The following is a 16,701-nucleotide window of genomic DNA, read 5'->3' on the forward strand; positions in this document are numbered from 1 at the left end:
TTTTTTACTCTTTAGCATAATAATTATTTTGAAATATACAATAAGTCCACTATCCCATCCAAATAACATAACCATTGTTATTGGAAAAAAAATTATTTTTGCTATTAGAGCTGATTAAATAAAGCACTGAAGAGGTGATGCATTAAGGCTAAGGCAATATTAGCTCACTTTCTTTTGGCGTGGGTTTTGTTCCATGCTCTTCCCAATTTGACTTGCCAACTTACAACTAAATGTGAAGTATTGGGCTTTGGGCTTTTTTTTATTTGTTGTTCAGACATGAGCATTCTGACTCATCATTGTTACAGCTTTATCAGACTCTTACCTCAGACAAACTTTCAGAAAATTCAGACTTGTTCTGTTGAGTTTATTTTTCATAGGCTTTTTTTAGATGGTTTCCTTTTCAGCCACCTGCAGTGCTCTTTGCAATTGCACATGTTCATCTCCTATGAAGTTGCTTTTTTTGGCACACAAAATGCTTTTCGTTTGACATACAGTTTTGTTCTACTCCCATGGTGGTTCTTAGTGAGTCCAAACTACTGAAGAAGCCATTTAATTTTTCCTTTCTGTTGTGCTTTCCTACAGTCAAAAATATATTTAGGTTTGTATGTTTTGTTTATTTCTAGACAAGTGCATTGCTTCCAGTAAGGAAAAGGACTCAGTCAGCTACTTTAAGATGCTGGAACTCTTATATGGAAGCTTGCATAAGCATATTTCTTTTTCTTCTTTTTTTCTTTTGAATTGACTTAGTCATGCACATCTTCAGGAATACCCAGAAAAAAAAAAATTGAAGTTACTGATATCTAATTTCACAGACTGAAATACACTTACACATACAGCTGGAATTTTGACTTTGCATAATCAAAAGCATTTATCTGCTCTTTAGGGCTGAATACAAATGCAACATGACTGCACATCCCAAATGTTATTCTGTCAGAAATCCATCGGATTGTACTGTTGAAACACTTCTCTTTTGAAGTGTCTTCCAATTTAAAGACTGATTTTAATCAGCAACTGGTGTTAGTTAAGCATTGAAATGTCTGTTCAGTTCACTGTGTAGAGCACTGGAGGAGAGGGGAGTTCTCTTATTGGGATCCTGTCTTGGTGAAGGGGAAGTGGTGGGCTAGAGGAAGGGCTGAGTAAAAGAACTGACATTCAGAAAGATGTTTGTGGCAGTGTGAAACTCAAGTGAATGGTTACCAGTTGTTAATTTGCCATGTGCTGTAGTTTTGATCTGATGCAGAGCTGGGTCTGTACTTCCTGTTGTGCTGTGCTTCTGAAAGTGATAGGGTGTGGGGTTCAGCCTCAGCTCAATCTGCTGCAAATACTGGAAACCATATTCTAGAGTGATCAGGGATTTTGTGTCAGAACAGGGAATAACACCATGGAAGCTGTTTCTTTCTCTTCCCCCACTCCTGACATTGGGTGCTGAAAAGCATAGACTTTAGGAGGCAAGTGGAGATAATTGCCTTGTCTCCTCTTCTGTCTTCCCACAGAGATTTACATTAGTGATGCATTTTTTTCTGTTTATTATACTCAAGCTCTTGAAGAAGGTATTGAAATAGCAGTTGCATTTGAAAGAAAAGAAGCTTATCTAGAACACAAAAAATGTTGTATTCCATATAAACATGTATCACAGGTCATTGGAGAGCTAGTGTTTATTTTTTTTAATGAATAATGTTCATAACAGACTTCTTACTGCAGTGTATGTACATTTAGTTTGCTCAAATGGCTGAAATTGACAGTAGGTTTTGCCAAAGCACATGAAGTGTTACCTGTGACTCATTTGTGTGCTTTCATTAGCAATTAAAAACATCGGTGGAAAGTGTTTAACAGAGAAATCTAGGCTGTCACTGTGTGTCACTGTGCCCAGAGCAGGCAGCTATGGCAGTGCTGCCTGTACCTGTGCCCGCCTGTGCCCTGTCTATTTCTGGTGCAGGTGCACAGCTCCAAGCACAAGCAGCAAAGCTCTCACTTGGCATAGAGCAGGAAGTCTGGCAGAGCCAGGAATAGAACTTCAATCTGCTGTTTTCCAGGCTCTTGCTTTTAGGCCCAGCCCCATCCCACCTCTTCCCTGGCTGACATGCTGGCAGACAGCCGCCTCCTGCGTGCGGGGCCAGCTGCTGCTGCAGCGCTGTCTGACCTCCATTCTCCAGATGTTTGAAGTTCCATTTCCCCCATGCTTATGTGAACTTTAGCAAAGTGCTTCTGGCATTTCACCAATGCAGCGGAGAGGAGGGAGGGCTGTTGTCTTAACTGTTTTCTTTCTTTCTGTAAGAGGGGCCTCTCTAGAGCTGTTAAAAATCTCTTCCTCTGCAGGACTCAAACTCCATTTGCCTTCAGTTGCCATCTGCCAGTCTTACTTCCCACATTCCTCTCCCTGTTCCCAGACATGCTCTGTGGACCTCCCCTCCTTATGCTCTGTGTTGACATCATCTTCCTCTCAGTTGGGGAAAGTGGGGAGCAGGGGGTGAGGATGTGATGAGACTTCCTTGTGTCTCTCCAAAGATGTTTCTCATTCATAGACCCTAATTCTGTGAGGTGGCATTTCACAGGTGAGACCTACTGGCTTCTGTCAGGTGCCCCATTTTATCTGATCACCCTCTCACATGAACATGCCTGAAATAACCATTAAGAGAATAATGTGAGAAGCTTCTTTCCTTCAGTGCTGTCTGAGGGATGAATATGTATCCTCCATAGCAGTCCTCCCACTTGCACTTGGCACCAGGAAAGAAGAACCAGGCATGAACTCAAGTCTGGCTCTTGGACAAGTGGGCTGATTTCTTTGCTCTGATTCCTGTCCTAGAATGCCGTGTACCCGCTCCCAGCCCCTCTGGTCTGTCCTTGCCCTGTGTCCCCTTTCTGATCAGCTTCTCCAGAAGAATGCATGACTAGATTTGCCAATAGGGTACTCTGAAAAGCATCTATAGAAATAATCCTTCAGCTGAATAAGTCTGTCTTTTTCCTTTTCTGTACTGTTGTATGTGCCACTCCACAGGTTGTGTTGTGGAAACTGGGATCCAGTTGGGGTCCAATTCTCAGTGAATTCTAGTCTTCCTTTTGGAAGAAAGGCTAATGGTGGGGCTATTTGTCTATGGCTAGTAATCTTTAAGCCTGTTTCTCTAGCTTCTGTTTTCGGTTTCTTGATTTTAACCACACTTTTTTTCTTTTTTAAACACTTGTAAGCACATGTTCTGTTAGTCAGGAGTCAGGTTTTTGTTAGGTATGCCTTGAAGTAAATAGAGCTTAAACTTGATATAAAACTGTGTGCATTATTATTTTACATTCTGCGCTTCTGAATTCTAAAAACAGTACTGAGTGAATGGGATGTCTGTGGTGTACTTCACTACCTGACCACTCACCCCCTATAGCTGTCCTGATATCCCAGAAAAAAAATCTATGTGAAGTTATAAAATATCTTCAAGTGTTGCTGAAATCTGGTTTGCTTTATGCCAGTATCAATTGCTAGGAGAATCTGAGAAAGAATTGCTAGTGTATATAAAAAAGGTGTAAATTCTAAATCAGGGGCTAACTCCACAGGATTAAACTGATATATAATCTATGTTCAGACATAGTTGAAGAAATACTGATAGGCAGTCAAAATAAGGCCCACAATCAACACTTCTTAAACCTTTCTCTCCATTGGATAATATTAGTAAAATGCATTGTTAGCATTGTGATTTAATTTATATATATATTTATGTATAGAAATGTATTTTGAAAGTGTACTATTATGTTTGAGTTACTTCTGGAAGTGGGACTTAGTATTTCTGTCATTATTTTTCCTTTGATCTCTCTAGTGGCTTTCCCCCTCTGCTGGTGACAAACATTTTATATGGACTGTGAAAGTTGCTGTATATATCTGGCCTTAGTTCATCATGTCAATCTGTGAAAGCTCTTGAATGTGAGCCCTCTGTGCAGGAAAAGGAAGGTGGCATATCAGATTACATGAGATATGGCTTATCTGGCTCCTCTAGCCTTTTACCTTAAGAGGCCTGGATTTACCAGGACTTCAGGAGATGAAGCTTTCTGGAGAGCCTGGCCTGCTATTGTCACTTGTGTCACTTGTCTGTATGTTGACAAGAATGTGTGAGAAACTTCTGTCTATAAACCTACCAAAAACATTGCTGTGTTTCCAGCTCTGGAAATACAACTCTTTAATCTATTTCAGTTGCCTCCTACATTGCCAGCACCCCATAAAAAACAAACACACACGGTGAAACTCGGATGTCCAAATGCTTGAGAGTGATAGGAGACCTTAATTTCATGGTTCAAGTTCAAAAGGCATGGCAGGATGTTCTGAGGATTCTCAAATGGATTTTTGTAGTAGTGTTTAGGCAGCTATTAGCCTTAGTGAAAATTGGATTGAAGGATTGTTTATGTGAAATAAAAAGGTCTTGAAATCCTTATGTTCTTAAAGAAATTTGGGGAACTGGAAAAAGCATCTCCCTTTTTATTTTCCTCCAGTAACTGTTGCTTGTTGCTAACACTGGGTTTCTTCTGTGGATTCACTGATAAATTGATAAATAGACAGTGCTTTAGCAGACTTGATTCTGGTTACTGTCCAAGAGGCTGTTAAAAATATCTTGAAATGGTCTCTTGAAGAGGGAATGGTAAAAAAGGCCACTCCCCTTTTTATTATGAAAGCGAAAGATGACCAGTATAAAGTTTCTAAAATGGTGCCTTCATATGAAATTTGTTCAAAGCTAACTAGGAACTTGAATTTCACACAATTAATAGCGAACTGGGCATAATAGAAGATTGCATCAGTCTTCTGCCTTAAGAGATAGGATTGACTCCCCCGGTCCCTGACAACAGAGCAGTACTTGAAAGTTTCTTTCATTTTTTTAATATGCTTTTCAGTTGTTGGTTAACTTAGCCAGGTGTCTGTGCTGAAGAACTGGGAAGAGGCAAATGCTCACCAAATTGGCCAGTTTTGGTCTGTAACTGAGTTGGTGGGGTCACAGTTGAGGTATTCAAATAATTTCTAGTCAATGGAATTGGGGGTTACAGTTCCCAATGCCAGTACAGCCTCATACTTTGGGGGAGATCCCCATGGAATAAATGAGTGTGCACAGTGGTGCCCACACTCTGCTCTCCGTGTGTCCTGTGAGTCCAGGCCTGCTTAGTGCTTGGGCTCTCCTGGACAAGAGAGAGAAGTAAACTATTTCTGTAGGTAAACTTCTTGAGTTTCTTGAACAGTATCTTGGTGGGGATCAGACTGTATGTAAACAATAGTTTCAAGTCAAATACTTGAGTTGCTAGTGCTTTCTTCAAGAGTTGGTGAAATAAGCAATTTGTAACATTGTGTAGATATCTGATTATACATTATGTCATAAAATCCCAAACTACTCACTTGAGCTTTTTCATGCCTGATGTGCCTTGAGTCTATAATTGTTCTTCTCTGTAGAATATTTATTTGCAGTTTAAATATGTTCACATTTCCCTGTGTTGAATTTTCTTTACAAAATAACAGCTTAAAATGGTGCTCTCACTGAAGTCAGCTGTCTGACTGAGCTCATTAAAGCTGGGGATTTTATTGTTCTTTTTGTAGGTCAAACTGACTTCTTTGCAGGTGGCCTGTGCAACGTGCATTGTCCAGGCCTCTTCAGTGCCTTTACTCAGCCATAACTCATTTATTTAAAAGGTCTTACTAAATATGCTTTCTTTCAGGAAGTAGCAGTGGAATAAACTTGTATTTCTAAAACAGAGCAAGTTGATGTTCTTGTTCTCACCAATTTATTTTCCTTTCAGGGCAGCTTATTGTATGAACTATATAGGAAGACAATAAAGTCTCTAGTTTTGGAGAATAACACTGAGGGTTATATTAAAGCTGGGTTTAGGAACAGATTGCAAAGTGTAAGGGCTTGGGTTGTTTTGTTTATTAAGGGATGCTGAAAGCACCTTAACATTTGTTTCTTCAGTTGTTTCCTTTGGTTAGTACACTTTATAGTCTGTGTGTGTGAACTTGTAGAAAATATTTGTTTGTGTTATAAAGTTTTTACCTATATGTATTTTACTGCTGTGTATGACCAATCAAATCTGAAGCTGTGACTAATTTTTTGTGGGGAGTAGAATGGATGCTACCTTTCTATTGAAATGTGAAGAGGTAAGCTTGGAATCCAGACAGTTGTGCCACAGTTTGAGGAAGGAAACAAAGCTTTCTCTGCACCACTCACTGTCCCATGCAATGCATAGTTCTGTTGACAAAGTTCAGTCTGACACCTGTGCCTTTGCCCAGTATTTTGTGTCACATCAGGCAGAGTTTCTGCTGAAAGAAGTTACTGTATTTGATGGATTGCTGTGCTGTGATATGTCAAATCTAGTGTTCCAGTTGTCTTGTCTTTGACTAGAGGTCTATGGGGTTCTTTTTCCTTATGTAATTCTTTTATCTTGTACTGTCAGCAATTCCCTTTGGTTAAGAGAATCTTGCTGTTCAGGTATAGAATGGATGAAGTGGTTATCTCCAGTAACTTGGAATTCAATGATGCAGTGTTTAGCATACAATCATTTAAAGTTAGAAGGGACCAATAACGATCATTGAGTCCAATTCCTTAAAGCTCAGCCATATGACTTAGTGTCATCGAGGTGCTCCTTGAGCTCTGACAGGCTTGAGACCCTGAGTACTTCCCTGGGAAGCCTGTTCCAGTGACCAACCACCCTCTCAGTGAAGAATATTTTCCTGACATCCAGGCTGAAATTCCCCTGACATGGCTTCATTCCATTTCCTTATATCCTTATATCCTATTTCTGCTCAGCAGAGCAGATCAGCACCTTCCATTGAGGTGCTGCCCACCTTGAGGAAGTTGTCAGCTGTGATGAGGGCACCCCTCAGCCTTCTCCTCTCAAGGTTGAAGAAGCAAAGTGACCTCAGCCACTTGTATGGCTTTCCCTTGAGACCTTTCACCATCTTGTTCACCCTTCTCTGGACACACACTGATTTCAGTCTGTCCTTCTTGCACTGAGCTGCCCCAAAGTGCACACAGGACTTGAGGTGTGGAGCAGATTGCTGTGGGGGAGGTACAGCACCAAGTTTGTGCAGAGCAGTTTGCTAAGCCTCAGGACCTGTGATTACAGCCAGTGCAGTAGGAAGATGGGGGTGCCACGTGGTTGCAGGTCATGCTGCTTGCATGGCTGATGTCTGGGCTTTGTTTGTATAATTGTAATTGTAATCTCTTCTGCTGACATTTAGGTATGTATAGCACTGATGCCCTGTAATCAGGGCTCTACTTGCCAGAAATAAAGTGTTAGTAAGAGACCCAACCCTATATTTAACTACAAACTGAAAAAGCAAAAAAGAGAAACAATGTCAAAATTACAGAAAACTGTTGCTAGTAAGATTTGCTTAGTCTTCCTTGTCTCCTTGCTTTAGAGAAATTGGCATCTTATGGAAGTCTGTGGATTGTGATCCTACATTCCTTTTTCTCTGAGTGAGCTTAGGGAAAAATTGAAAAGTTAGTGGCTTGCAGCTCTGTGTGGCACAGGGCATTTGTTTGTATGATATGAAAGTTCTTCAGAGTACTGCATGAAATGGCCTGAAAAGCTGTCATTCAAAGTAACCTTAGGATTTTTTTTTTTTTTTGGTCTTATGTGTTTGAATGTTAGATTTTTAAGACCAAGGAAAAGTCTTTGAAGTGACTTTTTGCGCTTCCTTAAACTTGTAAGTTGCAGTGGTTCAAGAGAAAGGGATTTTGTTTTTCCTTTTTTATTTTAGTAACCCCATATGTGTGAGCTTTATTAAAATGTCTAGATACCCTTATATTAGCTTGGCCAGAGCTAATAGAGTTTCAGTCTCTATTTATTGTAAATTGTTTGTTCTGGGCTGGCATACCCTAGCACATGAGTAGAGTGGTGTCTGCAGCACAGGATAATAAAAGAACAACTATTTGCTGTATCATTGCTGTGCTTCACTTGGCCTTGAGGCTACTTCTAAGGAAGCAAACAGTTAAAATTTAACTCCACATCCTGTTGTTCAACTGTCTGCTTTTTTAAATTTTATATGATTTAAAGAAGACAAATATTGGAATCAGCTAATAATTAACAGTTCCTTCAACCTCCAGGCTTCTGGGTTAGCTGGCATAGTCCCTGGCACTCAGTTGTAGTGGCAAAGGGGTTTGTTTGACAAGTTCATTTAAATTTGCTTCCCAAAGGAAACACATTGTGCTTCTGGAAAGACTGTCTTTTCTCTCTTCTCCAAATCAATCCAAAGCTGGGCTTTGTCTCACTGGATTATGTTTCTAGGAGTGAAAATCCCTGCCCTTTCCCCCAAATTTTAAATTATGCTATGTATTTGTTTCAGCATAGGTCAAAGATACCTGAAGCTGGTCTGACTGCTTGCAAGTGTCTGTTAGCCTGTGCTAACCCATGCCAGTTAGCCATGCTTTGTTCCTCTCCATCTTTATCTAAAAGTAGGTTTTGTGCATGAAATCACAAACCAACTACTGTTCAGCTGTCTTGTTACCATATCAGAACAAGCACTCATAGCTGCAGATGTCAGGTGTGACCAGAGCTTTGGGAATGGTCTGTTTTGGCTGTTACCTGGTATATGTGGCTTGTCTTTCTTGGAAATTTAACTGTTGACTGGCTGGAAAGCTTTGCTATCCTACTAAAAATTGCTTGTGTGTTGAGTTTTTCCTCTTTTGAAAGTGAAAAATATCACGTATGACTAAACAATGAACCTCCACATGAACATCAAGCAGATAGAAATGAAAATAGAAGAATGACCAATTGTTGTGTGCTTTGTTTTACATAATGTTCACATAAGACTTAATAATATGCAGATCTAAAAAAAGCCCAGTAATTTCTTGAAGAGGTAAGATGCTGTCTGGTAGCTCTGACAGGCAGCCTATTGCTCTGGGCAAAGCATATGCTGTGAGCCTTTGCTTTGCATAGGGGTAAAATCCTGCCTTGCTTTTCCAGTGCACCAGATGTGGTAGGAGTTGAAGTCTTGTTTGCTTTGAACAGCAAATTAGTCTCTTGCACAGGCATATCTGAATGCCTTTCAGGATTTACATATGTGCCCTGTTGCTGGCCCTGCACTGTGATGTAGTACTCTTTTTTTCTCACTGAAATTCATGCCAAGACCTTACAAATCACTGTTCCATACGCAATTTTGGATAAGCTGTCTGATAAAATTAATATATAGTATTTTCCTGTTCTAAGAGGTATTTTCATTAACAGCAATTTGTTGCAGTATTACTTGAGTCAGTTTCCAAAGCATGTATGGTACAGCATCTGTTCGTGGAATTTCTTATCCTCTGTTCCAGTAGCTTACAGAACTTTCATTGTACATTGAAGGGAGGAAAAGTCAGTTTCATGGACTACCTGCTAGAAAAAGATGTGGTTTTTTTGTACTCTGAAGGGCTTTGTTTTGTTTTGTCTTTTATCTTTTGCTGTCAGTGTTAAGAGAACTCTTTGCATAAAATGCATTTTTGTCCATCCACTGAACAAAAAATGAGTTTCTTAGTAACAACAGGTTTGGTTTGTGAGGATTAAGTAGAAGCATGGATTTATTTCTAGGGACCTAGCTGTATTTCAAGAACCCTACTTTGAAACATTGTTGTATGTTTTTTAAATTGATGTTCTCAGCCTCCTAAATTGCTATGTTATTCAGGGGGCTTTAAAATTGGTGCTTATTCTCTCACATGCGGTGCTCATGTATTACAAAATATGGAGACTTGTTTATTATTTAAGAGTTTTGTAAGACAGTTTGAGACCTGCAGTTATCATTGAACAGAAAGGTTCTGGTTCTGCAGAAAAATTGGAAGAGAGATGAACATGTAGCACAGCCCTTATAATTCTTTCAGCAAGATCAAGAAAACACTGAAAAGGCAGAACTGATATATATGTTTCAGTCTCTGAAAGGAAAAGGACAAATAATAGCTGCATTTGAAAAATAATTATTAGACTAATCTCATTCTTTAGACTTCATCCTCTAATCTGTGAAATTGGCTGCCAGAGAAAACCTGGGTGCAGTGGGTGGTACCTGATACTGATGTAGGTAAATACTTGATGTATTGGACTGTCTTATTTGGAAAGGCATTTTTAAAATTCCTGACTTAGGGATTTTTCAGAATGTGAGCATTTAGAACAATAAAGTTTTTTCCAAAGTTTTCCTGGGATATTTAATTAATTTATTCCATATAAGCTAATGCAGACATACACACCTAATGTCTTGCATTGCTCTGGAAAATTGCAACTCTTATTTCTATGAAGATTCTGTGTGCTTTCAAAGTAAAAGAACCTTTTGCAGTGTTACAAGTAGTCTGTTATTTAGCTGAAGCTGTGAAAACAAGATTGCTTGGTATCACTGTTCTCAGGTGCTTCTCTACCTGAATTCCTGCTTGTAATCTGCAATGCTGCCTATCAGAATTGTTAAGGAAGGGTCTTACATTTTTATGTCTTTATGTTGTCAGGATAATTTAAGATTATTTGAGCATGTGCACCAGTTAATGAAAAAGACAGTTCAGCTGAAGACATTTCATTTCACAGTGACCGCTGAATGCTGGCTTTCCTAGAAATGTTAATTTCCTGAATACTAATCTTGCTTTTTTTATCTTGCCTCATATAGGAGCAGAAATATCAGCTAATTTTGTGCTGCATCTTTGACTTTGCTTCACTAAATAAAACCTTGCCCATCACAATATTCATTTTATATTAAACAATTTCTAGATATGTACCAAAATGAGGTAGGATTTAGGATGACAAGGATTTTTCTTTCTTTCTGAACCTTCACCTTTTTTTTTCTGTGATAGCCTTTCTAGGAAGAATTGATGCTTATAGACTAAGATTGGTTTTCCTCTGTGGATAAAGTGGTGGCTTGAGAGGTTTTGCTCAAAGGGGCATTTTGTTGTCAGAGACCATCTCCTTCAATGAGATCCTGAGGTTCTAGTAGGTACTTAAACCAGTACATTCAATCCCTGAATCTCGAAATAGGCTTCCTAGAAATGGGATTTCTGTGACATCCAATGCTTGATTTGCCCTTGTTCTTCAGCTAGGGCTTAAGCTGTGATTATATTCCATGTAGAAGAATGTGTCTGTTATGTGAAGCTTAGTCTGATTTTTCAGACTGCTGGACTGATCTTTGTCTCCTTTTTTTTCTGAATAAAATGCAGTGTACTTTATATTCCTTTACTTGCATCTTTAAAGCTTTATTTTATTCTTTCAGTAAAACTGCTATGAGCAGTATGACTGAAACTAGCCCCAGTGCTGAAATTGGTCCCTACTAGTGCAGACTCTCACTCTGATATGCACTGATGGCTTTGCTGAAAGAAATTACCACACAGACTTCCCAAGCTGAGTCCCCTCCGGGGCTCTGAGCAAATTGCTTAGCTTGTCTGTCCTGGTTTCCCAGCTGTGGAGATGGAGTAATTTATTTCTACTGTCAGCCATAAGAACACTGAGGGTTAATCTGTCAGGACTGTATCTGCATAGTGTCTTTAGGGTGTCAAAGGAATAACATATAATTGTAATTTTATTATTAATATTGATTATTTCATTAAGGTGTAATTTTCTTACAAGGTTTGTGTAGATTAAACTCATTTCATCAATAAACTGGCATCCTTCCAGCAGCATTAACATTCAGACTCTTTGTCTAACAGTGAAACCTAAACATGTAGGTAGCTCTGTAAAGAAAACAGCAAATGCCTAAAGAAACCCATACTTTCTTGTTTTTAATCTAGACTGTGGACATCCATAAAGAAAAGGTGGCTCGCAGAGAGATAGGCATTTTGACGACCAATAAGAACACATCAAGAACTCACAAAATTATAGCACCAGCGAACATGGAACGTCCTGTAAGGTATATTCGAAAACCTATAGACTACACGGTGCTGGATGATGTTGGCCATGGCGTGAAGGTAAGAACTCCTGGACACTTGAGGACCAAAAATAAAACAGACCAGGAGGCAGAGTCGGGGCAGAATGTTACTGGTACTAAATGTGTAGCTCCTTTATGGTAGGAAGGGTTATGGGTGTGATGTGCTCCCACATACAAACGTTTCAATAACATAATGGATTGGTTTACAGTGAGGGTTTTTTGAGCAATGTTTTCCTTACCCTTGTGACTGTTAGTGACAGTCACAGTGTCAGGAAATAATAGCTCATCATCTTAGGCTAATGACTTGTCAAAAAAGCCATGACTGACTTTTAAAATTATCACTACTTCCTCCTCTGCCTTAAGTTATCACTGCCACTCAGTTTTTCTCAATAACTAAAGAAATAAAGGAAGTCATCTCTTATGGGGAAGTTGGCTGGTGGGGTTGGGGTTTTTTGGTAGGTGAACAGAAGAAAAAGGGGCAGCTAGTTTGCTTTTAGATCTCAGTGGCTTTTGATGTCTTACTCCCATTGGACAGCCTAACTTTCCTTTTCTCTAAATAAAAACCTTAGTAAGATAATGTCTACCTCTCTTGAAATGGTTGTAGATGGAATGAATTAATATAACACCATTTGCTCCTGGTTATCTTTTTGTAAAAAATACTTTTGTATCCCTCTAGACCATGTGTTCAAGGTATATTCAGTTTGCAACAATCTTCTCTTGGATGGCATTTATTCAAAACCTGTGTATCCTCTAAAGGATAGCACATCCCTTGATGTGCTCTGGTCAGTGAGTTGTGCAGCTGTATCAGCCCATCAAGTGCCCTTTGAATTACTGAGCTTGAGGAAAGGATCTTTGGAATGACTTGGCACAGCAGAGACCAGGGAACCTCCTGCTTCATCATAGCCCTCCAAATGTCCACAGGAGTCTAATTCCAACACAAGTTAGAAAGCAGTTCTATACCACGACAGCTGTAGACTATGAATTAATGTAGTGACTTCAGGCTACCTGATTTTTTTTAGTTTATAGGTGAACCTGTATTAAACCTGTAACCCAGGATTGTTTTTCAGTAATAAATTAAGCCAGTCTTGATGAATAAGTGTTGTGTAGAAGCCTGACACAGATGTATTCTGAATTGCTATAAAATAGAAACACTGGAGTCAGAGAAACTGATGATTTTTCAGTACAGGCTGCATTTGAGGAGAATGTTCTACGAATAGAGAGTACAGAAATCCAATGTCAGGTTATTGGTTTCTGCATTTAAGTGCTCCAGGGATCAAGTGCTGTAGAAGACTTTAAAAGTCAAATAATTACTGTTAGTCTCTGAAATCGATCCTTTGCTGAACTACTTGTGTTATGCAGACTCAAAACAGGTTGTTTGATCCATGAAGGCTGAGGTTATTAAGGGTTAGCTGTTGCATCTTCCAATATCAGTATTTGCTTTTGGGAGTACTACTGCCTTTATTCATGTAACCCTCTTTTTTTAGTGGGTGCTGTTTACTCATTTCTAGGTAGTTCTTATGGAATGGTCCTAAGTCTGTTTTACACCTGTCAAAGGTATGAAACAGATGGTATCTTCTATGTAAAGTTGTTATACAAATGAAATAAACTGCCAGCCAGACCTCAGGTATGTAGTTCAAGGTGGCTGCCATGTGTTAGAGGCACTGTGAAAAAGAGTGTCCTATCTTAATGACACAATTAAATGTTTTAGCTGTCCTATTACTTGGGTTCCAAGAGTGTGACACACATCAAGGTTCTGACGGAAGTAGCTTACTTAGTCACCTAGATGTAGGCACTGATGTTACCAGAAAATCAAACCAAAACAACTTCAGGAGCTGGATCAAGTCCTGTTGGAAGTCAGCACAAAGGAAGATGATGCTGAGAATCTGAGTTGCCTCTTGAATCTACAGTTAGGGGAGAACATTCAATAAACTGAATTACAAACTTGTCTCGTCTGGAGTAGTCTTAAAAGATGCTTCAGTCTCTGTTAAGTCTTATTTTCTTGGGGAAAGATTTCACCCCAAGTTGGACAGCAACATGTCCAATAAGGCCTTAGAAAGCATGTTTTTCTAGAGAAAAAGAAGTTTGAGATCTGCTTAGAACAGTTATCAGTTTGACTAACTTGCAGATCCTTGAATGTTTTCTGTTTTACCAGCTGTCAGTAAGATACAGTGCATATATTGGCATTTAGGTATTAAATAAAAATTATACAACACTTTGAAATCTGTAGATGACAATTTATTGCTGTTAGTGGGACTCTGTTCTGGTGTAGGATTTGATAAAGAAAGGAAAAATACAAGGAGGAGAAAACAAGGATATTGGATTCAACTGGATTATACCCTGTCTCTGCTTCTATGTATTTAAATATTGATCCTAGGAAAAATGTTGTTTAAATTTGTAGTATATTTTATAGGGTGATCCTGAATTGTTTCATATCGAAAGTGCAGATAAAAATAATGTCTCACAGAGTTAAATAATGAAATTAGGGAGGTGTGTAATCCTCAGGGTAGATGCTGTCTTCACCATATGTCTTCCGTCTGAGCAAATGCAAAACCACCTTGTGTGTATACTCACAGTTCATTTTCTTTGTTTGTCTCTGCTTGTCGTGGCTGTGTAGAAGGGATGCAAAAGCAGATGCATGTGCTTGGGGCATGCAGAAGGGCTCTGCATGCCCCCTGTGTCTCCCATGCATGCAGCAATTTCTGTGGGGGCAGCTGAGGGTGGAGGTGGCAGTGGTGGGGAAGCAGCTGCTCTCCACAGCAGTTTCCTCACTGATGGGAGATACTTCCTTGGAAGGCACTGCTATCTCCTCCAGCACGATCTGGCTTGAAAAGCTTTTGTGGAGCATCCTAGGATCACAGGTGCTTTCTCCTTCAGCCTGAAACCTCCATGGCAGCCCCAAAGTGCCCCAGCTGTTGCACTCCCTGCCCTTCCCTTTGCAGGGACAGATACAGACAATGTCTCCAAAAGTTGCTTTTTTTTAAAATACATGCCTATGAAGCTGAGGCTGACATCAGTCCAAATCAGGAGGGCTTTTTAAGTTGGTTTGCTAGGAATAAGGCTTTCCTTTGCAATACAAATATATGTTGATGGCTCCAAGAATCACACAGGGAGATGTTTTTGCTGGTCTTTTAAATGGTTGCTCAGCTGTCACCCTCAGGCATAGGGGAATGTAGCTAAAGTAATTCTTTGTAAACAAGAGTAAGTGTTGTTATCTACCTTCCTGTGTAGAGCTTGGTTCAAAATTATTAGGCAGAGGCTACTTTAACATTTCCTTCCTCCTCTTCTCTTTTTTTTCCTTGTGCAAGGAAAGAAAAAAAATACTGTGCCAGCAAATAAATAGGTCAAACACAATTACTCATACAGAAAATCCTTAGTTGAAGAGCAGGGAGAAGGAGGAAGCTTTGGAAGCTGCCTTAAAAACCTTAAATTTCCACTTAAAAACCAAACTCAAATTGGCCTTTGAATTTATAATAATCTTCTTTTTGAATAGAAGGCAGGTGGAATTGCAGCAATTTGTAAAATGGCAGCTAAGTAGGAAATTGAAGTGATGATGCCTTGTGGTTAAAGGCAGATAAAATGTTGAGTGCATGCCTAATTGAAATGCCCAATAGCTGTAATCGGATCAAGTTTATTTTATGGAACTAATAGTTCCTCAAAACCAAACTTCAATTGTATATGAAGATTGATCCCTTTTCAGTTTTATTTGTAAGGAAAAAATTGTAATTTTGTCACCATAAAGAAATTTTCATTTGGCACATGACAGCTGTAAGAAGCTTTTGTGCCCAGAAAGTTAAACAGGAGTTAAGCATTCAGAAATCTTTCTCAAGCAAATGGAAGTTGGAAGGACTCCCTTAAAGTAGGGATTGGGTCAGAACTTGACAAACACTAAGCTTAGAGAAGGGAGTCTTGTCTTACCCTTCTCAGCTTCTCCTACTTGTCTGCAGTCCATGCTTATATCTGTCTCAGTGCAAAACGAAAATGCAGATGAGATACTGATGGGAGAGTGAAAGGCTACCTAATCAAGCTTACTTACCCTTTAGGATAAGACTTTTTATGTGTAGCTGCTGGAATATTAAATTTTAAATAATTCACTCTAATAAAACCCAAGTGAGATAGAGATTCTGAGCTGGAGCTACTGCTGCCTTTGTCCCTTCCCAGCCTCTGTCAGACATTCATGCTTCAAAGGATGTCATGTTGCCAATTTCATTAATGTCACATCATCCCTCTGGGGTCAGGCCAAACAGTAAATATTGCTGTAGGGTAAAGAATGCTTCTCTGGGGGAAAAAGGAACTTCCTGTTGCCAACTCTAATGACTCTGTTGTGAGTGTTAACACTGTGTGCTTTCCATAGGGCACTTGCTACTGCAAAGTCAGAAGTGTGCCCAGTGTCATCTGACATAATGTAGGTTTCAAGCCTTTCAGCTTGCAAAAGAAACTCAACACTTAGAGGTCTCTTTATTTTCTAATTTTTTTATGCTAGTCTTAGTTTATTGTAGTTAGATTCAATGTCACCAAATCAACTGAAAAATCTTGAACAATTTAAAAGCAGGAATCTCGGTGTCTTTCTCTGAACAAGACTCGTGAGTGCTGAGAGGACAATGTTAAATTTGTCTATCATCCACAACAGGTTTTTGTATGCTAATTCTTCTTAACTGAAAAGTTAAACAAAAAAAAAAAAAAAAAAGAAGAAAAAAAAAAGAAAGAAAGGAGAGAAGCAATACTGACAAAATACATCTGGTTGCTGTTAACAGAAGACTGATGACTAGGGTTGCAAATATTAGCAGGAGAGGTTAAATTTCCCTGAAGAGAGACTTACCTACATATGTTCAATTTTTAAAGAAATACTAATTTGAAACCTGCCATTTCTGAAAATAGTCTGCTTTACT

At 39.2% G+C, this 16,701-nt stretch overlaps 1 protein-coding gene across 11 annotated transcripts in view; it reads left to right on the plus strand.

The window, feature by feature from the left end:
- Window positions 1–16,701, plus strand: part of ABI1 (abl interactor 1) — a 77,011-nt gene that overhangs the window by 37,033 nt on the left and 23,277 nt on the right. For all 11 annotated transcript variants that reach the window (XM_059493536.1, XM_059493462.1, XM_059493490.1 and 8 more), the window contains exon 3: window positions 11,679–11,855. In XM_059493536.1, coding sequence (XP_059349519.1) covers window positions 11,679–11,855 — 177 coding nt within the window. The remainder of the gene's footprint in view (window positions 1–11,678; window positions 11,856–16,701) is intronic.

Source organism: Ammospiza nelsoni, chromosome 1 (assembly GCF_027579445.1).
Source record: "Ammospiza nelsoni isolate bAmmNel1 chromosome 1, bAmmNel1.pri, whole genome shotgun sequence".
Taxonomy (NCBI): domain Eukaryota; kingdom Metazoa; phylum Chordata; class Aves; order Passeriformes; family Passerellidae; genus Ammospiza; species Ammospiza nelsoni.